This window comes from Anabrus simplex, chromosome 1, assembly GCF_040414725.1.
Source record: "Anabrus simplex isolate iqAnaSimp1 chromosome 1, ASM4041472v1, whole genome shotgun sequence".
Classification (NCBI taxonomy): domain Eukaryota; kingdom Metazoa; phylum Arthropoda; class Insecta; order Orthoptera; family Tettigoniidae; genus Anabrus; species Anabrus simplex.
In genome coordinates, this window is record NC_090265.1 from 896,772,683 (window position 1) to 896,800,204 (window position 27,522).

At 41.6% G+C, this 27,522-nt stretch overlaps 1 protein-coding gene across 1 annotated transcript in view; it reads right to left on the minus strand.

Annotated features, from left to right (window-relative positions):
• The window catches only part of LOC136857720 (uncharacterized), a 31,337-nt gene extending 8,994 nt beyond the window's left edge, over window positions 1–22,343 (minus strand). Inside the window, exon 1 of the mRNA XM_067136595.2 lies at window positions 22,250–22,343. Coding sequence (XP_066992696.2) covers window positions 22,250–22,257 — 8 coding nt within the window. The 5' untranslated portion in view covers window positions 22,258–22,343. The remainder of the gene's footprint in view (window positions 1–22,249) is intronic.
• Between the last annotated feature and the right edge of the window lie 5,179 nt (window positions 22,344–27,522).

Below are 27,522 nucleotides of genomic sequence, written 5' to 3' on the forward strand. Positions count from 1 at the left end.
AAGAAATCAAAGAGAAATTTGGAAAGGGAATCACAGTCCAAGGAGAGGAAATCAAAACCTTGAGATTTGCCGATGATATTGTTATTTTATCTGAGACTGCAGAAGATCTCGAGAAGTTGCTGAATGGTATGGATAAAGTCTTGGGTAAGGAGTACAAGATGAAAACAAATAAGTCCAAAACAAAAGTAATGGAGTGCAGTCGAACGAAGGCAGGTGATGCAGGAAATATTAGATTAGGAAATGAAGTCTTAAAGGAAGTAGATGAATATTGTTACTTGGGTAGTAAAATAACTAACGATGGCAGAAGTAAGGAGGACATAAAATGCAGACTAGCACAAGCAAGGAAAAGAAATTTGCTCACTTCACACATTGATATCGGAATTAGAAAGATGTTTTTGGAGACTTTCGTGTGGAGCGTGGCATTGTATGGAAGTGAAACATGGACGATAACTAGCTCAGAAAGAAAGAGAATAGAAGCTTTTGAAATGTGGTGTTACAGAAGAATGCTGAAGGTAAAATGGATAGATCGAATCACGAATGAAGAGATACTGAATGGAATTGGTGAGAGGAGATCGATTTGGCTAAATTTGACGAAAAGAAGAGATAGAATGATAGGACACATCTTAAGACACCCAGGACTTGTTCAGTTGGTTTTTGAAGGAAGTGTAGGTGGTAAGAACGGTAGGGGTAGACCAAGGTATGGATATGACAAGCAGATTAGAGCAGATGTAGGATGCAATAGTTACGTAGAAATGAAAAGGTTAGCACAGGGTAGGGTGGCATGGAGAGCTGCATCAAGCCAGTCTATGGACTGATGACTCAAACAACAACAAGAAGAAGATTATGCTTGCTTTATTATTACATAGAGAAATTTAATTTTGAACACTGCAGACATTTAAACTTAAACTGTATATCCGAAGAAAGTATTCGAATCCGGGGAATGAATATTACTTCGCTCGCGGCATGCCCAATCATGAGAATGGCTTCAATAATATTAATCATCAGTTTCGGAGTCGTGTTCATTGCAGAGGGCAGGATTCTTGTTCTTAAGAAGCATAACTGGTGCCACAATCATCCGCTCTAAGATGTTCGAGGGTGCTCCAGGTGACTACAAGTCTTTCAAAGCTCTGCCGTGTAGTCGATAGACTTGTAACTGTGTAGAACAGCGGGCAATTGTTGTAAAAATTGCTTGTTGAAAGAATTGTATGACATGATACATGATAGTAAGAATGAAGAGGATGAAACCCGCCGCCGGCACATAGAACACTCCTCTCGAATAGCTCAAGACGTCCCACTCCGACGGACGAATCACCATCAACAGCGTCATATGCCCTCACACCATAAAAGACCAAAAAACGACTTCCTACACAGTGGACGTAAAATGGCTCCTTCAATTGTGTTCTCTACCTACCTTATGTGCGTTGCCTAGCGACAGTGGCTCTATGCATATAATCTTGGTGACAGCACGTTGGATTGTCATATCCCAATACACGTTTCTCGATAGTTTTTCGTTCATAACCCACTAGCGAAAGCGAAAACGAAAATTCCGGCTTCGAGGTGCATTCGGACCCCCTTCCATCTACCTATGTTCAAAATTTAAGATCTCTGCGTGCTGTAGATTTTGCTGGGAATCGCTCACAGACACACAGACAGACAAACACTTCCTTTTATAATATTATAGATAGATAGAGTACAGACCAGTGTTTCTCATAGTAATTAATACTGGTAACTCCTGTCTCGTCCGTCTCTGTGGTGTACTGGTTAGTGTGATTAGCTGCCACCCCCCGGAGGTCCGGGTTCGATTCCCGGCTCTGCCACAAAATTTGAAAAGTGGTACGAGGGCTAGAACGGAGTCCACTCAGCCTCGGGAGGTCAGCTGAGTAGAGGTGGGTGCGATTCCCACCTCAGCCATCCTTGAAGTGGTTTTCCGTGGTTTCCCACTTCTCCTCTCCCTTGCCTGGGCGAGGTACTGGTCATTCTCCCCAGTTGTACCCCCGACCCCATGTCTCACGCTCGAGGACACTGCCCCTGACGCGGTAGAGGTGGGTTCCCTCTCTGAGTCCGAGGGAAAAACCAACCCTGGAGGGTAAGCAGATTAAGGAAGAAGAAAGAAAGAAAGAAAGATAGAAAGAAAGAAAAAAGAAGAACTCTCGTTTCTTGAACCAGCATTTTTACCAACCCCTTCAGAGATAATTGTAATTAAGACCAAGTCGAATTCTGAATACATATTAAGTGAACATGAATAATGCACTACTAATTATATTAGTTATAGTATTTATTTATTGTACTGTTGAAAATTAGCCACAAGATTGAACACTCTTATTTTGATTTGCGATATATCCTTTGTCCTCCTCTGTGGTGTAGTGGTTAGTGTGATTAGCTGCCACCCCCAGAGGCCCGGGTTCGATTCCCGGCTCTGCCACGAAATTTGAAAAGTGGTACGAGGGCTGGAACGGTGTCCACTCAGCCTCGGGAGGCCAGCTGAGTAGAGGTGGGTTCGATTCCCACCTCACCCTTCCTGGAAGTGGTTTTCCGTGGTTTCCCGCTTCTCCTCAAGGCAAATGCCGGGATGGTACCTAACTTAAGGTCACGGCCGCTTCCTTCCCTCTTCCTTGTCTATACCTTCCAATCTTCCCGTCCCTCAACAAGGCCCCTGTTCAGCATAGCAGGTGAGGCTGCCTGGGCGAGGTACTGGTCATCCTCCCCGGTTGTATCCCCCGACCCAGAGTCTGAACCTCCAGGACACAGCCCTTCAGGCGGTAGAGGTGGGATCCATCGCTGAGTCCGAGGGAAAAACAGACCCTGGAGGATAAACAGATTAAGATAGAAAGAATATATCCTTTGCTCAATGCCTGTTTCACCTTTAGACGGCCTCCTACTATAGAGCGTTCCAACCTTAAATTGCAGTACAGCAGTAATGGGATAATTCCGTCTCTTTCCTTCTCCCATGTTTTGCGGGTAGCGCTGTCCTACTCTAAGGCAGCGGGTTTGCCAAATATCCGTGAATCAGAATGTTATCGGTTAAAATGGGTGAATATCGTGTTATGTACAGAATTTCAAGGCGCATTAGATGCCGTTAACAAAAAAAATGTAAAAAAAAATAATGTAGTGTAAAAATGGTAATATAATGGAAAGTTTCGCCAAATGCAAAATCTTCATTGCATAGAACTTATCCTGCCATAACTCCTATTTTATATTAATTATTTTCCTAATTTTTTCACTGCTGGTAAATAAACATTTCAGCTCGATGTAAATAAGTTTATTTTTAAATTTAAATGATAACAAAATGCAGTATATGCGTTTATTTTCAGTCATGTTCAGGGAATTTTATGTGTAGGCACGAAAAAGTCAGTCGCTGGCCAGCGTCTTTCCTATTAAATTTGCATGGGGGGTCAAAGCGAGGCAAATGGTCTTCAGATATGGAAGTTATTTTTAAAACAATCCCGAAGTTCCTATATTGCTTAGTTATTAATTTGTGACAGGAAGAATATCTCCTTGAATTTTGCTTTCGCGCGTGACTCGGCTGGCTGTCTGTCTGGCTGGCTGAAGTACCGATAGTGATCTCCCAAACATGCGCTTTTAACATTTCCAGACAGTCGCATGCAGTGCAGTGCTCATTTCGTCAGTAGTATTTATAATAGTGATTAAATACATATCAGTGACGTATGTACAATTCTTGAGGGAAAGTGTATTTCGTTTGTGTGGTTGGTGAGTTCGCGCTCGTGCGTGGGGATCTAATTTCGAAGGAAATGTGCAGAAGGATCATGGCGTGGTTAAAGCAAAGCAAACGCTCTTCGAATATGGAAGTTACTTTTAAATCATACCTCGAGTCCCTATCTCGTTATCTCTAATTTATGGCAGGGAGAACGTCTCGTTTGTTTACGTTTCACGAGTGACTCGGCTGGCTGAGCTTTTCAATATACTGACAGCCGTGTGCAGTGGTGTTCATTTAATCAGTATTATAAGATTGATTAAATAAAGATCAGTGATATACAGTATATAATATTTAATGGCCTGTGGCCTCCGAAGAGGCCGAGTGCAGGTCTTTCCAGTGTTGACGCCGCATAGGCGACCTGCGCGTCTATAAGTATGGGGCCCTACCTTGTGATGAATAATAATGCTGAAGACGGCACACACACACACCCAGCCTCCGAGCCATTGGAATTAACCAATGAAGGTCAAAATCCCCCACCCGGCCGGGAATCAAACCCGGGGCCCTCTGGACCAAAGGCCAGCCCGCTAAGCATTTAGCCATGGAGCCGGACAAGATCAGTGATAAATGTATAGTTCTTGAGGACAAGTGGACTGTGTTTGTTGTGTTTGTGTAGTCTGTGTAGTTGTCAGTTCGTGCTCGTGCTCGTGCGGGGGGGTTCTTAGTTCGAAGAAAAAGTGCAGAAGGATGTATAATGGATCGTCAAATTAAAAAGATACGTTCCGTAGGTAAACTCAGGGGAAAAGAACGCAATATTATAATGAGTGTCCTCGATTATTTTTTAAAGACTATGAATATGAGCAGCGCAGTCAGTGAAACAGCTAAAGCTGCAGGTTGTTCCGAAAGAACAATCTATGCTATAAAGGAAGGAACACACACATGGTCCTTTGCGAACTCTCGCAAAAAAAAAAAAAAAAAAAAAAGAGAAGGACGACAGAAAAATTAAATATGATGAAATTGTTAGAAGTGGAGTGCGTCGGGTAGTTCACTCTCTTTTATTTGCTAAATACCACCGACATTGAACGTGATTTTGAGTCGCGTAAATGGAGAAGATTCTTTGCCACGATTTTCCAAAGCTACGTTGTATCGCTTCTTACATAATATAGGCTTCCGTTATTTAAGACGGGGTAATAAAGCAGCTTTCAATGAAACCGATGAAATTATTAATTGGAGGCACAAATATCTCAGGGAGATAAAACGTTTGAGGGCACAAAATAAAGCTATAATTTACACAGATGAATCGTGGGTAAATATTGGGCAGACAGTGACAAAAGAATGGAAGGATACGACAGTGAAAAGTGCACGGCAGACCGCCATTGAAGGGGTGAATTCGGGACTTAGGCCACCGAAAAGCCGAGGACCGTGATATGCCTTAGTCCACGCGGGTAATGAACATGGTTTTGTTCCAAATGCTGAACTAAAATTTTTATGCCATAAAAACATAAGACAATTGGGGAAATTACGTGAACGAAGTTATGAAAAATGAAAGAGTTTTGTGGAAAGCAGACGAATTACAGGACGATGTCGACGATGACAAGTTTTTAATACGACTTTCTTCATCGTCCGGATCATCCTCAAGTTCATCTCCCGAACCTGTTTCATCCAAAGCGGGAACATCAGGCCTTGCAGATATGTTAGAATGTGTACGTCCAATGTCTGAGAGCAACGTCAGTGATAAAGGTATGTTGTATTTATTTTACCATCCTACAAATATTAATTTATGAATGAATGAACGAACTTAAAATTACAAAATTACAAACGAAAAATGTGGAACTGTGACGCCCTGTTTGAGTCACACTCGAGCGTGATCTTCATGAGTCGATTTCGCAACAGCGCGCTCCATCTACGCTGTACTGCAATTTAAGGTTGGAACGCTCTATAGTCTAGCGACTGGAGTTTCCGTATCGACCTGTCGCTGTTGAATAAATCTTCAAATGTTAGCAGGGTGACCAACAACTAGTCACTAAACAGAGAGTGAAAACGTTACACTACATTGTTTGTATTTTGCCGCAAACTGAGTACGATTTAAAAGTTAAAACGCGTCCTAGTCCCGAGGCGGTGCAGTTCTTATCAGGCACGCCTCTAATGCAGCTGAGCTGCACGTGACATTTAAACCACATGCCAGCCTTCATAAACCTCCGACAGTACCGGGAATCGAACCCAGTACTCTGAGTATGGCAGCTAATAGCGCTAACCCTTACGCTATGGAGGCGGACAGTAGAGTTCATATACACTCAATTCCTATGGGGCGAATCTTATGGGAGGGCGCGCATTTTTTCTATTGCACGACGTCCGCAAATATATGATTCTCTAACATACGTAGGATGAGGGCCCTAGAAGTTTAATAGTAATTTTATTTACTTCATGAACCACTAACTACTTCTCCAGGTTTTCAGACGCGGGACTAACTGGAAATTTGATAAGAGAAGCAGCTTTGTGGGAAACGACGCAGAAAAGAACGTGATTGTATCGGGTGATGTTAATTTATCAAATGCCAATTGCAAAGGTAATGCAAATGACAGGAAGCTTGACAACAAATAATAAGTAAATCTGGCCCCGGCGATTTGGCCGTGCAGTTAGGGGCAAGTAGCTTTGATCTTGCATCCGGGAGATAGTAGGTTCGAATCCCACTGTCGGTAGCCCTGAAGATGGTTTTCCGTGGTTTCCCATTTTCAAACCAGGCAAATGCTGTGGCTGTACCTATCTGTGTTGGTCCGACGTAAAGCCAATAGGAAAAAAGTAGGAAGGACAGCCTAATCAGAAGGTGATGGAACCAACTAGAGGGAAGAAAATTCCATATCTCTGCGTGCTGTAGATTTTGCTGGGCATCGCGCACAGACACACAGACAGACAAACACTTCCTTTTATATATATAGATAGACTTCTCAAAGTAATTAATACAGGTAACTCCCGTCTCGTCCGCCTCTGTGGTGTAGTGGTTAGTGTGATTAGCTGCCACCCCCGGAGGCCCGGGTTCGATTCCCGGCTATGCCACGAAATTTGAAAAGTGGTACGAGGGCTGGAACGGGGTCCACTCAGCCTGGCAGAGCCGGGAATCGCACCCGGGCCTCCAGGGTGGCAGCTAATCATACTAACCACTACACCACAGAGGCGGACATTTGTGATCTTCCTCTCCAAATATCTAGTGCTGGATAGAGCGGCCAACCCTTTCATTTTTGTTCGCCTTATTTGTACATTCCAGAATCCATTAGATGCCAGAATAATTCCTAAGTATTTTATTGACTAATTATATACATCTAAACATTATCTGTTTTCTTTAGTTTATTTCCTATTTTACATACCATTACTTTTGCTTTCTTAGTGTTAATTTAAAATTCCATCTTCTGCGTTATTAAGCAGTTTTCGTAATATTTCTTTGCATATCCGTCTGCGAAAACCAGGCCACGAATTTATTTATTGTTCATTCATGGGATTGTTCTATTCTCCTGCCCTTCATTATCCAAAACGTCGTTAGTGAAATGTATGAATAATATTGGTGATTATTTACATCCCTGCTTTAGTCCAATATTTGAATGTCTCTCTCCTACCGTCAAGTTATCCTTTACTTCAATCGTGCGCATCCTCTCTGCACAGTTATTCTATGACAATTATTATTTTGAAACCCGTATTCTAACAAAGCTTCACAGCGGCAGTCCATCTGTTGACCGTATCAATTTTTTCTGTAATTTTATAATTCTGTTTGCAAATGTCACGGTATAAATCTTACTAAGTAACTTATGTCCAACAAAATAATGCCCCTATAACTATTTATATTAGACCTTTCTCCCTTCGTTTTGTATATAGGACATATTATACCTCCTTGCCAAAATCTTGAGATTTTCCTTGGATAAAAAATACTGTTAAATATTTAGTTTGAAGTCATATTTTCCTGTGTTAACTTAATTAACGTAACCTCTCTGTGAAAAATCTAATTATAGCATACTACGAGCCTGTTGGCACGAGGATGGGTCGTAGTCGAGAGACCAGACTAACGAATGGTTCATCGAAAGGTGGGTAGCAGCCTTTCGGAAGTTACAAGGCGGCAGTCTAGATGATTGACTGATATGGCCAACATGGCTTAGCTCTGTTGATACTGCTACACGGCTGAAAGCAACGGGAAACTACAGCCGTAACTAACTCCCGAGGACATGGAGTTGATGATGGCTTACTCCCGGGTAAAATATTACGGAGGTAAAATAGTCCCCCATTCGGTCTCCGTGGGGGGACTACACGACAGGGGGCAATCATCAGGAAGATAGATCCTGACATTCTTCGAGTCGGAGTTGGAATGTTAGAAGTTATTGTTGTCAAGATAGACACGAAACCAATGCCCACCACAATAGTGCAGGTCTATATGCCTACTAGTTCAGCAGATGATGAAGAAATCGAAAGAATATATGAGGAGATAGAAGATTTAATACAATATGTAAAAGGTGACGAGAATCCAATTGCGATGGGAGACTGGAATGCAGTGGTAGGCCAAGGAAGAGAAGGTAATACAGTATGCGAATTTGGATTGGGACAAAGTAATGAAAGCGGAGGACGGCTGGTTGAATTCTGCACCGATTATAATTTAGTCTTAGGTAGTGCTTGGTTCAAACACAGCAAAAGACTGCTGTACACGTGGACGAGACCTGAAGACGCTGGAAGGTATCAAATAGACTTCATTATGATTGGGCAGAGATTCACAAACCAGCTGTTGGATTGCAGAACTTTCCCAGGAGCAGACGTGGTCTCTGACCACAACTTGTTGGTCATGAAATGCCACATGAAGTTGAAGAAATTGAAGGAAAGTTTCAATTCAAGGAGATGGGATCTAGACAAGTTGAAAGAAAAGAGTGTGAGAGACTGTTTCACGGAACATGTGTTGCACAAGGACTAAATGAAAAGGCTGAAGGAAATACAACAGAGGAAGAATGGACAGTCCTGAAGAATGAGGTTTCTACGGCTGCTGAAGAAATGATAGGTAGAAGGAAAACATCACCTAAAAATCAATGGATAACTTACGAAACACTACACCTGATTAATGAACGACGAAAGTACAAGAATACAAAAAATGAAGAGGGCAAAAAGGAATAAAGGCGATTAAAGAAAAAAGTGGATAGAAAGTGCAGGACAGCTAAGGAAGGACGGCTGAAGGAGAAGTGCAAGGATGTTGAAGGTTTCATGGTCCTACGAAAGGTAGATGCTGCGAAGAAGAAAATCAAGGAAACCTTTGGAGAAAGGAAAACTAGGTGTATGAATATTAAGAGCTCAGATGGAAAACCACTTCTAGGGAAAGAAGACAAGGCAGGGAGATGGTAGGAAAATATTCAACAGCTGTATCAAGGTAAAGACTTAGATAATATGGTCCTGGAACAAGAAGAGGCTGTTGATGCTGATGAAATGGGGGATCCAATTTCGTCGTCAGAATTTGACAGAGCTTTGAGAGATCTAAGTAGGAACAAGGCACCTGGAATTGATGACATTCCCTCCGAATTACTGACTGCCTTAGGAGAAACCAGTACGGCGAAGTTATTCTATTTTGTGTGTAAGATGTATGCGACAGGAGAAATGCCATCCGATTTTCGGCAAAATATGCGGCCCCATGGCTAAGTGGTTAGCGTGCTGGTCTTTAATCACTGAGGTCCCGGGTTCGATTCCTGGCAGGGTCGGGAATTTTAACCATCATTGGTTAATTCCGCTGGCACGGGGGCTGGATGTATGTGTTGTATTCATCATCATTTCATACTCATCACGACGCGCAGGTCTCCTACGGAAGTCAAATCAAATGACCTGCACCTGGCGAGCGGATCATGTCCTCGGACACTCCCGGCACTAAAAGCCATACGCCATTTCACTTCGACGAAATTTTGTTATACCTATTCCCAGAAGCCGGTGCTAACACGGTGTGAAAACTACCGCACCATCAGTTTAGTATCTCACGCTTGCAAAATTTTAACACGTATTATTTACAGAAGAATGAAAAGAGAATTTGAAACTGAGGTGGGAGATCAGTCGGGCTTCAGGAGAAATGCAGGAACACGTGAAGCAATCCTTACTTTACGTCTGATCTTAGAGGATCGAATTAAGAAGCACGAGCCCAAATACATGGCGTTCGTACATCTTGAAAAGGCATTCGATAATGTTGATTGGACCAAGCTATTTGAGATCCTGAAGGTAATCGGGATCACATATCGAGAATGAAGAATTATCTACAGTCTGTATCAATGCAGAAAGCAGTGAGCCAAGGTTGCAAATTTCCCCCCTACTTTTCAATGTTTGTATCGAACAGGCAGTAAAGGAAATCAAAGAGGATTTTGGGAAGGGAATCGCAATCCAAGGAGAAGAAACTAAAACACTGAGATTTGCTAATTATATTGTTATTTTATCTGAGATTGCAGAAGATGTGGAGAAATTGCTGAATGGAATGGACATGTCTAGGGTTAAGGACTACGCGATGAAAATAAATACTGTAAGTCCAAAACAAAAGTAATGGAGTGCAGTCTAACGAAGTCAGGCGATGCAGGAAATATTAGATTAGGAAATGAAGTCTTAAAGGAGGTAGATGAATATTGTTACTTGGGTAGTAAAATAACTAATGGCAGAAGTAAGGAGGACATAAAATGCAGACTAGCACAAGCAAAGAAGGCTTTTCTTAAGAAGAGAAATTTGCTCTCTTCAAACATTGATATAGGAATGTCGGTACTACATAAAACAACTTGTAGAAAAAACAGGGGTTTGAAACTGAATACTGGTTTTTGGCACGTATTGTATTATTGTTATTATTGCTGTGTTTATAATCAATCAATCAATCAATCAATACTGATCTGCATTTAGGGCAGTCGCCCAGGTGGCAGATTCCCTATCTGTTGCTTTCCTAGCCTTTTCCTAAATGATTTCAAAGAAATTGGAAATTTATTGAACATCTTCCTTGGTAAGTTATTCCAATCCCTAACTCCCCTTCCTATAAATGAATATTTGCCCCAGTTTGTCCTCTTGAATTACAACTTTATCTTCATATTGTGATCTTTCCTACTTTTATAAACGCCATTCAAACTTATTCGTCTACTAATGTCATTCCACGCCATCTCTCCGCTGACAGCTCGGAACATGCCACTTAGTCGAGCAGCTCTTCTTCTTTCTCTCAATTCTTCCCAACCCAAACATTGCAACATTTTTGTAACGCTACTCTTTTGTCGGAAATCACCCAGAACAAATCGAGCTGCTTTTCTTTGGATTTTTTCCAGTTCTTGAATCAGGTAATCCTGGTGAGGGAACCATACTCTAGTTGGGGTCTTACCAGAGACTTATATGCACTCTCCTTTACATCCTTACTACAACCCCTAAACACCCTCATAACCATGTGCAGAGATCTGTACCCTTTATTTACAGTCCCATTTATGTGATTACCCCAATGAAGATCTTTCCTTATATTAACACCTAGATACTTACAATGATCCCCAAAAGGAACTTTCACCCCATCAACGCAGTAATTAAAACTGAGAGGACTTTTCCTATTTGTGAAACTCACAACCTGACTTTTAACCCCGTTTATCAACATACCATTGCCTGCTGTCCATCTCACAACATTTTCGAGGTCACGTTGCAGTTGCTCACAATCTTGTAACTTATTTATCACTCTATAGAGAATAACATCATCCGCAAAAGGCCTTACCTCCGATTCCACTCCTTTACTCATATCATTTATATATATAAGAAAACATAAAGGTCCGATAATACTGCCTTGAGGAATTCCCCTGTTAATTATTACAGGGTCAGATAAAGCTTCACCTACTCTAATTCTCTGAGATCTATTTTCTAGAAATATAGCAACCCATTTGGTCACTCTTTTGTCTAGTCCAATTGCACTCATTTTTGCCAGTAGTCTCCCATGATCCACCCTATCAAATGCTTTAGACAGGTCAATCGCGATACAGTCCATTTGACCTCCAGAATCCAAGATATCTGCTATATCTTGCTGGAATCCTACAAGTTGAGCTTCAGTGGAATAACCTTTCCTAAAACGGAATTGCCTTCTATCGAACCAGTTATTAATTTCACAAACATGTCTAATATAATCAGAAAGAATGCCTTCCCAAAGCTTACATACAATGCATGTCAAACTTACTGGCCTGTAATTTTCAGCTTTATGTCTATCACCCTTTCCTTTATACACAGGGGCTACTATAGCAACTCTCAATTCATCTGGTATAGCTCCTCCGACCAAACAATAATCAAATAAGTACTTCAGATATGGTACTATATCCCAACCTATTGTCTTTAGTATATCCCCAGAAATCTTATCAATTCCAGCCGCTTTTCTAGTATTCAACTTTTGTATCTTATTGTAAATGTCATTGTTATCATATGTAAATTTTATTACTTCTTTGGCCTTAGTCTCCTCCTCTATCTCGACATCATCCTTGTAACCAACAATCTTTACATACTGCTGACTGAATACTTCTGCCTTTTGAAGATCCTCACATACACACTCCCCTTGTTCATTAATTATTCCTGGAATGTCCTTCTTGGAACCTGTTTCTGCCTTAAAATACCTATACATACCCTTCCATTTTTTACTAAAATGTGTATGACTGCCAATTATGCTTGCCATCATGTTATCCTTAGCTGCCTTCTTTGCTAGATTCAATTTTCTAGTAAGTTCCTTGAATTTCTCCTTACTTCCACAGCCATTTCTAACTCTATTTCTTTCCAGTCTGCACTTCCTTCTTAGTCTCTTTATTTCTCTATTATAATAAGGTGGGTCTTTACCATTCCTTACCACCCTTAAAGGTACAAACCTGTTTTCGCATTCCTCAACAATTTCTTTAAACCCATCCCAGAGTCTGTTTACATTTTTATTTACCGTTTTCCACCGATCATAGTTACTTTTTAGAAACTGCCTCATGCCTGCTTTATCAGCCATATGGTACTGCCTAACAGTCCTACTTTTAGGACCTTCCTTTCTATCACATTTATTTGGAACTACGACAAAAACAGCTTCTTGATCACTAATACCATCTATTACTTCAGTTTCCCTATACAGCTCATCTGGTTTTATCAGCACGACATCCAGGATACTTTTCCCTCTGGTTGGTTCCATCATTTTCTGAATCAGCTGTTCTTCCCATATTAACTTATTTGCCATTTGTTGGTCATGCTTCCTGTCGTTCGCATTTCCTTCGCAACTGACATCTGGCAAATTCAGATCTCCCGCTACAATCACATTTCTTTCCATGTTGTTTCCCACATAGCTGACTATCCTATCAAATAATTCCGAATCCGCGTCAGTGCTACCCTTTCCCGATCTGTACACTCCAAATATATCAAGTTGCCTATTATCTTTAGAAATGAGCCTTACAATTTCATGTGTCTCATCTTTAACTTTTTCGTAGCTTACAAATTCTTCTTTCACCAGAATGAACACTCCCCCTCCCACCATTCCTATCCTATCTCTATGATACACACTCCAGTGCTTTGAGAAAATTTCTGCATCCATTATATAATTTCTCAGCCATGATTCAACTCCTATTACAATATCTGGTAAATATATATCTATTAAATTACTTAATTCTATTCCTTTCTTTACAATACTTCTACAGTTCAACACTAACAATTTTATGTCATCCCTACTTGATTTCCAGTTCCCTGTTCCCTTATCACCGCTCCCTAGGCCATCCCGTTTCCCTGAATGTACCTCCCTATTACCCTCCAAACAAATTTCCTAACTTATACGTACCGCTGCGGTTTAAATGAAGGCCATCCGAGCGCAGATCCCTATCTCCTACCCACCCATTAGAATCTAGAAATTTCACTCCCAGTTTCCCACATACTCACTCCATAGTCTCATTTAAATCCCCAATCACCCTCCAGTCAGTATCCCTCCTACACAGTATTCCACTAATAACAATCTCCGCTTTCTTAAACTTCACCTGTGCTGCATTTACCAGATCCCACACATCTCCAACAATCTTGGTTCTTATATCAGCTTGCCTTACGTTGTTGGTACCAACGTGAAACACTACCACCTTCTCCTTCCCCTCCTCCCTCTCTTCTACTTTCCTCAACATCTGCCTCAACCTAATTCCTGGATAACATTCTACCCTTGTTCCCTTTCCTCCACACACTTTCCCCACGTGTCTAACGATGGAATCCCCCATGACCAGAGCCTCAACCCTACCGACCTCATTTGATCCCCTCTCGTCCTGGTCAGCCCTATCTTTCCTGATAGCTGCAGAAGCTACTTCCTCCTCCCTTTTCTCCTTCCCATGACCCTGTTCCACCTGTATTTTCCTATCCTCTACTCTACATTTCCCTTTCCTACCTTTTCCCTTCATCCTACTTCCACACATCTCAGCAACAGTTCCCTGTCCCTCATCTTCCCTCTGTTGTTCTACCTGGAGTGGCTCGTACCTATTTCGCACAGACACCTGTCCTGAATTCTGATCCTGAATAGAGCCCTTAGCCTGCAATCTCCTTCCCCTTACAACATTAGACCACCTGTCTTCTACAACTCCTCCCTTTCCTTCCCCTCCCTCTTGTACACCTACTGTAACCTGTACATTGTTTGAGGGAGTCCTATCTTCCTTCCTGTCTTCTGTGAGAATCCTAATTATCTCCCTCAAACTTTCCAACTCCTCCCTCATACCCCTCAATGTCTCGCCACACCCACAGTAAGTACACTCGCGCTCCTTAGCCATTCTTTACGAAAAAATGAAATTAAAAATAAAATAACTTATTTGCAAAAAATAAATGAACGGAGGGATATATTGTCTGGGATAGTACACAACAATAAGGTGTCACCTATCAGTTCTCTGAAAGATGACATAGCATTACATTTCTTCAAAAAAACCTTGTTGATTTACACTTTACTACTCATTATTGGCCTGCGATAAGAAATCTGATCCTTTTATCATATAAAAGTTAAAGCGAGAAGGAAGCTTATCGTAAACATGTATGAATTCCTAAATTTCTTAATCGTTATTAACGTTAGAAATGTATTCTTCCTTCGTATCTCCAGCAAAGATACTAGACCGGTTGTGTAACGACATGGTGATTGCTGTAGGCTTAAAACGGGTGTTTTTTAACACTGTATTCTTTCTGTTTGGTGATAGCTACACAAATGCAGTACGTTTCTAAATATCCAGTATCTGTTTGAGAATTCCTACCCGCAAAGTAGAAGCTGGATATGATCTCCTACTACCCTGAAGGCACATCCTTACTCTTCGCTTCACGTGCTTCTAATACTGCTGCTTGTACCCTGTGCTCTCTCTACCAGTGCTCTTAGAGATGAAGAGCAGAATGAGGAGGCCATATTCTTCAATAATTAAGTGATTCCATCTAGCCTTTAAAGGCATTTTAGTATGTAATTTTAGCTATATTTTTAATACAGTTCAGCTATTTCTGTGTTTGAGTTCGATTTAATATCTTGTTACCGACTTCCTAAGGTCAAGAATTTGTCTCTCTTCCGAGGAATGCGTGCACCATATCTTCAGAACGTCCTTTATTTAGCAGCGATGGATTTCAATGCCGAAATGTTGGGCAAATTTTTCCTCCAAGCCAGAGGAGAAAACCCCACTTCACTGCTAGTTTGGAGTAAAATGAATGTAGAATTTAATAAAAGTGAAGAGGAAGACGCTTTTCTTAAGAAACGGGTCTTATCAGGGCTGAATTTTGAATTATTTAGTGAATTGTAGTGATATAATTTGGAATAGGCCAAAATTGTAATTCTAGACCAGGTCACACTACTATTACTAAGTGAGCCTCTGCCGTAAGTGTGCATACAGCTCACAGCGCGTCAGAATAGGGATCGAATAGCTGGAATACTATGATGAACCAGTGTTTTACACACCAGTAGTATCACACAATGTATGAACCAGAGTATTGGCAATCTAAAGAAAAAACATTTCTAACTCCCCAGCTATTTCCCGCCAATATTCAGTCAGGCTGTTATACTTGGTACGCAACAGTAATCCCAACTATCGGAGTTGAGGGCACCATAAGAGGCAAAGAAAATCACAACAAACAATGGTCAATATAATGTTATTGTTGATAAATGTTATGCGCTTTCGATATGGTAGGACTTCACATTTAGTTTTCTTCTGACTCCGAAATACTGCGGTAAAACTGAATAAAACATAAGTTATCGGAAATTGTATTCTCTATAACTTTTGATATATAGTACTTTTCTATAGGACCAATAACATACGTACTAAACAATTACATTTTAAGCGCCTACCCCTAAACTACCAATTCATCCAGGGTCAGTAAAATTGTTTATAGCTTAGACTATAGTTTCTTCTTCCCCGACTCTATATACCGATTTTTATTAAATTCTGTTCACCAATTTTCTCGTGGCTCGGTGTTGATGTGAACTTAGCAACAAAAATCGAAATTCATGAATATCTGTGTTATCATAGCCGGTACGGTAAAAATGTATGACATATATGATCGGAAATTTAATTCTGTGTAACTTTAGTTATGTAGTATTCATCGATAGGGCCACTAATAATATAAATATTTGAGAATTGAATTTTAGGCCTTCACGTTCTCTATTCTGCCATGCCTCATGTACCCACTTCCTTTTTTTAAACTGACTCTGTTCCTCTTCACCTAGAATTATAGCAATAGCCGCCAATTCCACATCCGTAAACTTTGACATCTCGGCAATCACTGAACTGAAACTGAAACAATACTGATAGGTGTGGATAGCCATCACTGAGACGTCACGTATGTCACGGAACTGATACGTCACGGCACTGACACGTCACGGATATGTGTGAATAGACTTTTATGCTTCAGAGACGCTTTGTACATTCTCTCCTCGGTAACATCAACACAAGCTATGACTCATACATCCTCCTTGTCTTCTAGACCTACAGACTACTAACTCCTGATGGCGCCACTGAAGAACGTTTATCGTCCCTTCAACTACTGTCGTCCTCAATGGACTCCAGAATACTGACATATTACCAGGCAAACGGGTTTTCAAGAATTTCCTATTTTAGGGCGCTCTGCCAGCCGACTGCGTCACGATTCGCTGTCTACAGTAGCGGTGACTGGGAATTAAAAGTGCGGGGGGCAAAACAAACAAAAAACAAATACAGACAAAAGCAGTACCCGGGCTTGTCGGATATAGCGGAATGGGGGTTTATATAAGACAAAACTGAAAAAGAAGAGCTACAAAATGGTAAGTTTTTTATGCTCTCTGAGCGAATTTCGACAGAGAGGTAAATGCTGACAGTTTACCCATTTAAGTGCGGTAATAAGAGTTTGTTGCTATTTGCTTTACATCGCACCGACACACAAAAGTCTTATGGCGACAATGGGATATGAAAGGCCTAGGAAGCGGCCGTAGCCTTAATTAAGGCACAGTCCCAGCAATTGCCTGGTGTGAAAATGGGAAACCACGAAAACCGTCTTCAGGGCTGCCGACAGTAGGGTTCGGACCCACTATCTCCCAGATACAAACTCAAACTTGTGCGCCCCTAACCGCACGGCCAACTGGCCGAGTGCGAGCTTTTTGAGACTTTGATTCAATACTGTACCGTAAAACTTTCAAGAAAGGAATAATATTACACATCTATTACAATTAAAAAGAAGTACGGTGTAATTACACAATTATTTAGTCTTTGACCACACTAAAAAACGAACAGACACTAAAGAGATTCCCTGAGTGTCGAATGCGCGCGGCAAGCGGGTGAACTGTAACAATGTGTCCATGATCTTGGATATATGTACGGTATACCCTTGCTATCCTTCCTCACATCACATGCAAAGTCTCCACTACTTGCTGTGGCGCTATAGAAATAGGTTAGCCGGAACGAACGGTATTTTGTGCGTATCTCCGCTAAGAATGTTGTTAATCATCAAATTAAATAAAGGAAAGAATTAGCTGATAAGACAGCAGGATTTGTACATATTCCTAGTTCCACCAGGTTAAAATGGAATAAAAATGTAATATTTTCTCCAGAAATTTGTGGGGCAAGTGCCCCCCTTGTCACCCCTAATCGTTGCTACCGGATTCCTATCCTTAAGAACTGAGGACAAGCAGCGGCCGGAAGAATGGGAGTGATTGAGTGAGTGATGTTTCAGTTTATGAGCCACTGACATAGAGGATAAGAAGAGAGAATGGGAAACTAGACTCTTGAAAATATGTTGCTTTCAGGGGTTAGGACCTTGCCCGCCAGTCCCTTTAATTAATGTGTGGAGTTCTTCTTTTTTTTTTCTGGTAACCTATGTCAGTGTGAATAATGTAGAGGTAAGTGTATTTATAATTAACTAAGGCCACAGCAGGGAAGGACGCGGTCGTGATCTGTATGTACGGTACCACCACAATTCGGTCAGATTTGAACTTGAAGAACATCCGGCAATGAGATTTTAATCCACGTTTGAGACACCTGACAATGTTATTTTTAACTATTACTAGTATATACGACAATGTGATTTTGGACTACTTCTAGGATACCTGACAATGGGTTTTTAAGAAACTTGTAGTATAATTGGAAGTGTACTTTTAAACCTCTTCTAGAATATACGACAGTGGACCACTTGTAGGATATCTGACAATACGGCTTTAAGCTACTTCTAGGAGATTTTAAAATACTTGTACGACATCTGCCAATGAGATAAAATCCCAAACTAGAATATTCAACGATGTAGTTTTAAACCACTTCTAGGATATCGTGCTATGGGATATTAAACCACTTCCAAGATATCTAACAGTGGGATTTCAAACAACTCTTAGGAAATCTAACATTGAGATTTTTAAAAACTGCTAGGTATTCGTCAACGGGGTTTTAACCTCGTTCTAGAATAATAGAGAATGGGATTTTAAATTTCTTCTAGGATGTCTGGCAACGCGATTTTAAACCACTTCTCTGTTGAATTTTAGCGGGGCCGACGTTAAGTTCACCTTATTCCCGTCACACAAATTCGTATCAGAAGCAGGAAGTCGAATCAGGGCCAGCCAAGAACACCAAAGAAAGACTTCAGTGAACTTTTTTCTTTCCCATGGCACTACAGCCCTTGAAGGGCCTCGGCGTACCAAGTGACCGCTGCTCAGCCCGAAGGCCTGCAGATTGCGAGGTGTCGTGTGGTCAGCACGACGAATCCTCTCACTTTAGTGAACTGGACCCTTAAAAAATTCCTTAGTCTTTGTAAGCCTAGTTCCATCAGTGTGGAAAATGTAGGCCTACTGGAGTTAAGTGAGGAAAGTGGACGAGGGGAATTAGAAGTGAATAACAAAGATCAGATCGGAAGTCTCCGTGGCTCAGGCGGCAGCGCGCCGGCTCTCACTGCTGGATACCGTGGTTCAAATCTTGGTCCCTCTATGTGAGTTTTGTACTGGACAAAGGAGAGGTAGGACAGGTTTTTCTCCGGGCACTCCGGTTTTCCCTGTCATTTTTCATTCCAGCAACACTCCCCATTAACATTTCATGTCATCTGTCAGTAACTTATCATTGCCCAAAAGGAGTGGGACAGGCTTCGGCAGCCGGCACATTTCCTATCCTCGCCGCTAGATGGGGCTTTATTCATTCCATTCCTGACCCGGTCGAATGACTGGAAAGAGGCTGTGGACTTTCATTTTCAACAGAGCTCAGATATTTGGGAACAGTGCCAGACTAAACAGTGCCGTGTACAGTCCGTCTCACAAATTGAGAGTTGGAAAGTTGTTAGTGAAGGAATAGATGTTTTGACGAGAAAATAAAGGACAACATACGAGACACTTAGCTTAGCTTAGCTTAACTTAGACAAGTGGACAACGATTATTAAATGAAGCAAGATCGTCGTTTAATGTGGTTATTGCTATCGTAACCACAGCCACCTGACGACCAGTTTTAAATGAAATTTCAACTACTGGGACGTGAATTTACTTTCTAAATGTCCGCTGGGATTCGAACCGCGGAAGCGTTGGTAAGGAGCCAGCCTAATACCTTCGCGATTCGAAAGGCACGCGAATTGACCAAATAAGGTCCGATAGGAAAGATGAAGGTGAGCAGCCTGTCGCAAGTAGGCCTAAGTGGAAACATGCCATTCTCAGGTACGGATCCTTGCTTTCCAAACTACGCTCAATTTCAGAATCGCTGGTCCAATCTTTAGTCACTTCCTACCACATGTAGTGGATGCCGTCGATGTATTCTACCGCGCCCAAACATACAAGGTTAACTAGATGTGGTTATAATCCCTGACCCGATCTGGAATCCAACACCCGACTCTCTGTACCGAAGCCCCTGCATTGACCATTCAGCTAAAAAAGCCAGACAAGAAGTTCTATAGGAAATCAAGTTTATGCAGTCGCATTACCCGAGGTGGTGTGACTGTACTTACCTACACCTATAGGGAAGTTGAGTTGCATGCACCTTTCGAACCACATAAATCTTAAATTTCTGACAGGGCCAGGTAAGGAATCCTGGCCTCCAAGAACGACACGTAATAGCGTTAACCGTTACATTGCAGAGTTGGGCTGTTTAAATAAACATATAGAATATTATAAAACAACATGTCCTGACTGACTCATCATCGCCGAGCCAAAATTACCGGACATAAATAAGTGAAATTTTGGGGATATATTTATATTACAGTGTAGGTCCTCACTAAGGGAGAATTTTTGGATATTCCTTCCATAAGGGGGTGAAGAGTGGGTGAATTGTTTAAGGGGATATATCTATATCTCAAGAACGGAACACAATACACACGTAAAAATTGGTATTTCAAATCTCCTCTTAAATAAAGTAACAGGTATTTTGTTTTTGTTTTCGGAAAATCAACTTGGAAGGGGGGTGAAAAGAAGTGAAAAACGAGTTGAATTCCTTCTTTGGTACTTATATTTCAAAAACTGAGGATGTTACAGACACGGAAATTGCTACATGGAATCTTCTTTAAAAATAAAGAATCGCGTATTTTTGGTGTTCGGATAATCCACTTAAGAGGTTTGAAGGAAAGATAAAAAATGGGGTGAACTATTTAAATGCGTATATCTACAATATCCAAAAACATCAACATGTTACAGACGTAAAAAGTGTATTTAGAATCTCCTTTTAAAAATAAAGAAACGCATATTTTTTTGGTTTTCGGAAAATCCACTTAAGGGGTGAAAAGAAGTGAAAAGTTGAAATATTTTTATGAGGGCACTTACATCTCAAAAACTGAAGATGCTACAGGTGCAAAAATTCGTACTTGGAATCTCCTTTAAGAATAAAGGAACACGTATTTTTTTCGGACAATTCACTTAAGGGAGTGGGGGTAAAAAGTTGAAAAATGGGGCGAATTTTTAAAATGAGTATATCCATATATCTACAGTATACCTAAAAAGTTTAACATGTTACAGACATTAAAATTGGCATTTAGAATCTCCTTTAAATATGACTAAACACGTACTTCTTTTGTTTTGGAAAAACCACTGGGGGGCGGGGTGAAAAGAAGTGAAGAATTATAATTATTTTTTTAGGATACTTATATCTCAAAAACTGATGATGTTACACAAGTGAAAATTGGTATTTGGAATCTCCTTTACAAATAAAGGAAGACGTAATTTCTGTTTTCCGAAAGGTCACTTAAGGGGGAGGTGAAAAGAAGTGAGAAATTGGGTGAATTTTTAAAATGAGTATATCTACAGTATACCTAAAAGGTTTAACGTGTTACAGACGTGAAAATTGGTATTTGGAATCTCCTTTAAAAATAAATATACGCGTATTTTTTTGTTTTCGGACAATCCGCTTAAGGGAAGTGAGAAGGACTGAAAAATGGGTTGAATTCTATTTTATGGGGATACCTATATCTGAAAGACTAAAGATGTTACAGATGTGGAAATTGACATTTGGTATCTCCTTTAAAATAAGGAAACAAGTATTTTTCATTTCGGAATATACACTTAAGGGGAGTGAAAAGAAGTGAAAAATCTCAAAAAGTTAAAGGAAAATAAATAAACACGTACCTTTTTTTTTTCGAAAAATTCACTTAACTGCGTGAAAAGAAGTGAAAATGCGGTTGGTTTATCTTTATGAGCATAGCTACATCTCAAAAACTGAATATGTTAGAGACATGAAAATTGGTAGTTGGAATCATCTTTAAAAATAAAGAAACCCGTGTGTCACTATTTTCCGAAAATCCACTGAGTGGGGGTGAAAAAGAGTGAAGAACTGGTAGATTTTTATGACGATAACTATACGTATATCTTGAAAACCGAAGAAGTTACTCTGTGGGTTCTTGATTCATGATGCAGGACTGAACTCGTTCTTAAGAGTGGCCTTACCAAGGTTCTGTATGCTACAGTAGTTTTCTCTAAAGCAACACCTTAATAGTCATGTGAAAATGCGGAATGTCGATGGATCACCTAAGCTTATTTCAGTGGATCAGGTGAATCCAGCTTTCCTTTTGAAAGAAAATATATATTCCTCCACGTACCAAACCCACAAAGGAACCGCACAATGGTAGGACTGACCAGACCGTCACCAGAACCGGCCCCACGATTCATTTTCCTGCACCTTTCCTTGAAATCCACGCGAGCGAAACGCAGGTATAGCTAGTAGATAATATAAACAAATCGCTACTCACGAAGCCATAGTGAGAGGAGAGTACTTCGCTCTGCCCTATCTTGATTGAGAGAGTCAACTGGTGTTATCTCCGCAAGGCTACATCAGTAATATTTGTGTAAGTCATGTGACCCCCACCACCAGGAGTTCGTCCTTCCGTGGCGTGCAGTGAATCTGCAGTGTCGCCAACCCAGTGTTCATTTAATAAGCTAGATAACCATCCACTATGAGATATAGAGGTGGGCTAAACTGTTATTTTCCAGTAACATGTTCCAACATTCCAGTTCCACTGAGATAACATGTTCCAGGAGCATGTTATTTAAATAACAAGTTCCAAAACTAGCAAAGCATAATGTTATATACTTAACGAAGTTGTTACTAGAAGGCGCCAGATATCTTGACGGGTGAGTGATACAGCGCTATCAGTGGAAGGGGCAGTCTCTGACCACACAGCCACGTGTAGCATAGTATTCTACACCGACAGCTGAATTGTGTGTGAAAATGAACGGAAACGCCTCTACTGATAGCCACGACGTGTCGGTTTCGATTAAATTGCTGCCGATAAAAATATATGATACAGAAATGGTTACGTGCCAGATGCGACCGTGTCGGGTGCGACCCGGCCATTATCGTGCCAATAGCGACCGAGCGGAAAAGCATCGTGCCGCATGCGACCCATCAATCACTTACAATTGATCTGCATTAAGGGCTGTCACCAAGTGGCAGATTGCTTATAAGTAGCTAACTTGGTCTTTTCTAAAATAAAGGTCTGACACCGTTGTTAGCAGGTTCGAGTGCCGTTGGTCGAAAGAAAAATATAATAATGTTGCTGGCTTCACGTCCTAGTAACTACTTTTATGGTTTAAGGAGACGCCGAGGTGCCAGAATTTAGTCACGCAGGTCTTATTTTACGTGCCAGTAAATCCACCGACACAAAGCTGACGTATTTGAGCACGTTCAAATACCACCGGACTGAGCCAGGATCGAGCCTGCCAAGTTGGAGTCGGAAGACCAGCATCTCAACCGTCTGAGCCGTCTCAGCCACTTAGCCTGGATGAAAAAAAAATCACCATCAGAATGTTGGTCGGCAGGGTAGGAAAGTTAGTGGTAGACAGTTTCTAATCACTAGATTGCATGCCAAAAGCCGAGATTCAAATCCAAACCTTTTCGCAATGTTCAAATGTAGTGAGGGGATATGATGCTGCTGATGGTGATTCGGCCGTCGAATGGCGACGTAAAGCATTGAGCAGACCCCTTGGCATTATTCAAGAGGTGTAGGCTACGTGCCGAAACCGGGTTTCATCTCTCCCTACTTCATTATCATAATCCCACATCCAGACGCGCAGGCCGCCCAAGGGTGTCAGGTAGAAATACCTGCACCAGGCAAGCCGAACACGTCCTCGGACACTCCTGGTACTAATAGGACACGATACGTTAATAGGCCTAAGTCGTAAATAATTTCAGAGAATTAGGATCTTTTTTTTATTGCTAGTGGCATTACGTCGCACCGATACAGACAGGTCTTAAGGCGACGATGGGATAGGAAAGGGCTAGGAATGGGAAGTAGGCGGCCCTGGTCTTAATTAAAGTACAGCCCCAGCGTTTGCCTGGTGTGAAAATTGGAAACCATGGAAAACCATCTTCAGGGCTGCCGACAGTGGGATTCGAACCCACTATCTCCCGGATGCAGGCTCAGGGCCGCGCGCCTCTAACCGCATGGTCAACTCGCCCGGTGGGAAAAGACGTAAACGCATCACCATGTTTCGTGTTGTAAAACGAGTTTCCCCCAGAAGTGTTATGTAAAGTAGGGGCAGTAGCTGCTTATAGGACTTATTGAAATGTCATTGTACTTCGTTTAGCTTACCTTATCTTGGGTGATGACACAACTTATCAAATGACAATTTGCTTGTCAACGCCGGTCGCATCCGGCACGGTTACAGATTATGCGGTCGCTCGTGGCACGGGTCGCATGCGGCACGGTCCACAGACCTTGGGCTGTTATCTCGGCAGAACAATCATTGCGATGGAACAGTTGGCTTTGCGGTTAGGCACGCACGGCTTTGAGCTTGCAGCCGGGAGATAGTGGGTTCGAATCCCATGCTTGGGCTGTACCTTCATTAAGGCCACGGCCACAGCCACTTCCCAATCCTAGCCTTTGCCTATCTGATCTTCGCCAAAATACTTATCTGCTTCGGTGCAACGTAGAGCCTGTTTAAAAAAGCAATAATCACATATAAAGTGAACATAAACTGCATATGGCATAGGTTACAAATGGTTATAAATATTTATCGTGAAAATCAAGTCTCGAAATAGTCCACAAAACAAATAAGTTGAAACAATTAACAAACTTAACGCACAACATACGCAATCAAAATCTTCACTTGACAACCGTTTTTTAAGATCACATTCGGTGATCAGTAAATCAAGAACAAGGCTATACAAAATATCACACACTGGAACAAGACCACACATTTTAGGAACACATTTATCAGGATGAATGTTTTAAAAACAACGGATGTCTGTTTCCCTGTGGCAGGCTGTGGTGGTGATTGAAATGACTGGGGGTTTCGCCTGTGGATGCGGTGTGTATAATGCCAATGACTCTTCCAACATTTTCATTAAAAACTGACGGCATGGCAGGCCCTAACTGATGCAGAGTCATCTTCGTTACATTGTGAGTACCGCTAGAGGTTGAAGAGGCTGAGTTTGAATGGGCTCCCATATTTAGATTGGGGATTTTGAAATTTGCGACTTTAGACTAAAAACTAATACAATAATGTTATTAGCTTTACGTCCCAGTAACTACACTAACAGTTTTCGGAGACGCCAAGGTGCCGAAATTTAGTCCCACAGGAGTTCTGTTACTTGCCAGTAAATCTGTCGGCACAAGGCTGACGTATCTGAGCACCTTCAAATGCCACCGGACTGCCAGGATCGAACCTGCCAAGTTAGGGTCAGAAGGCCAGTGCATCAATTGTCTAAGCCACTCAGCCTGGCAGACTTAAATCAGCCTTGATCACGAATATCATACGAAGTGAATTTATTGACATTGTCATTCATTGAGAAATATGCCTTTATGTAGGCTAACCTGTGTTCGGCCTTTTATTTATTATAAACCTCAGCGGAGTTCTTTCGAAACGTTACGACTTTACAGAATAACGGTTCGCTTCAGAAATTATAATAATGTGGCTGTTACCTGGATGTAATACTCGGTTGTGGTGGAACAGTGTTCCACCGAGCTCAGGCTGTTATCTCGACAGAACATTCATTGCGATGGAACAGTGTTCCACAGAGCTTGGGCTGTTATCTCGACAGAACATTAATTGCGATGGAACAGTCTTCCACAGACCTTGGGCTGTTATCTCGACAGAACATTCATTGCGATGGAACAGTGTTCCACAGACCTTGTGCTGTTATCTCGACAGAACATTCATTACGATGGAACAGTGTTCCACAGACCTTGGGCTGTTATCTCGACAGAACATTCATTGCAATGGAACAGTGTTCCACAGAGCTTAGGCTGTTATCTCAACAGAACCTTCATTGCAATGGAACAATGTTCCACAGACCTTGGGCTGTTATCTCGACAGAACATTCATTGCGATGGAACAGTGTTCCGTAGAGCTTGGGCTGTTATCTCGACAGAACATTCATTACAATGGAACAGTGTTCCACAGAGCTTAGGCTGTTACCTCGAGAGAACATTCATTGCGATGGAACAGTGTTCCACAGACCTTGGGCTGTTATCTCGGCAGAACAATCATTGCGATGGAACAGTGTTCCACAGACCTTGGGTTGTTATCTCGACAGAACATTCATTGCAATGGAACAGTGTTCCACAGAGCTTAGGCTGTTATCTCTACAGAACATTCATTGCTATGGAACAGTGTTTCACAGAGTTCAGGCTGTTATCTTGACAGAACGTTCATTGCGATGGAACAGTGTTCCACAGAGCTCGGGCTGTTGTCTCGAGAGAACATACATTGCAATGGAACAGTGCTCCACAGACCTTGGGCTGTTATCTCGACAGAACATTCATTGCGATGGAACAGTGTTCCACAGAGCTCAGGCTATTATCTCTACAGAACATTCATTGCGATGGAACAGTGTTCCACAGAGCTCAGGCTGTTGTCTCGAGAGAACATGCATTGCAAGGGAACAGTGTTTCGCAGACCTTGGGATGTTATCTCGGCAGAACATTCATTGCGATGGAACAGTGTTCCACAGAGCTCAGGCTATTATCTCTACAGAACATTCATTGCGATGGAACAGTGTTCCACAGAGCTCAGGCTGTTGTCTCGAGAGAACATGCATTGCAATGGAACAGTGTTCCACAGAGCTCAGGCTATTATCTCTACAGAACATTCATTGCGATGGAACAGTGTTCCACAGAGCTCAGGCTGTTGTCTCGAGAGAACATGCATTGCAATGGAACAGTGTTTCGCAGACCTTGGGATGTTATCTCGGCAGAACATTCATTGCGATGGAACAGTGTTCCACAGAGCTCAGGCTATTATCTTTACAGAACATTCATTGCGATGGAACAGTGTTCCACAGAGCTCAGGCTGTTGTCTCGAGAGAACATGCATTGCAATGGAACAGTGTTCCAGAGAGCTCAGGCTATTATCTCTACAGAACATTCATTGCGATGAAACAGTGTTCCACAGAGCTCAGGCTATTATCTCTACAGAACATTCATTGCGATGGAACAGTGTTCCACAGAGCTCAGGCTGTTGTCTCGAGAGAACATGCATTGCAATGGAACAGTGTTTCGCAGACCTTGGGATGTTATCTCGGCAGAACATTCATTAGGGTGGAACAGTGTTCCACAGAGCTCAAACGGTTACCTCAACAGAACTCTCGTTGAGATGGAACAATGCTCCATGGAATAACAACGAAACGTATTAGGACAGGCGCTTCGGTTGTTACCTCAGCAGAAAATTCGTTACGCTGGATCAGTGTTCCAAGTTCACGGGATTCGATCAAGAACCATGTTAGGTTGTAATGAACTAAAATAACTTCAGTAATTATCAAGTAATGTAGAATGACGGAATGACTAATGAAATAATGAAGGGTTGAGGTAGAACAGCTACCTGTTACAAATATAACAGGGTTAGTTGAGTAACATGTTGTTCTGGTAACGTGTTACCAGGCTGGAACACTGTTATCTTAACTGTCATGTTAAATACCGCCCATCTTTAATTAAGATAGAAAAGGCTAAATGAGAACCCGAAACATTTAAAAAAGCCAAATATTTTTAGCACTGCCCACCGGGTAGGGAATGAAATTAATCTA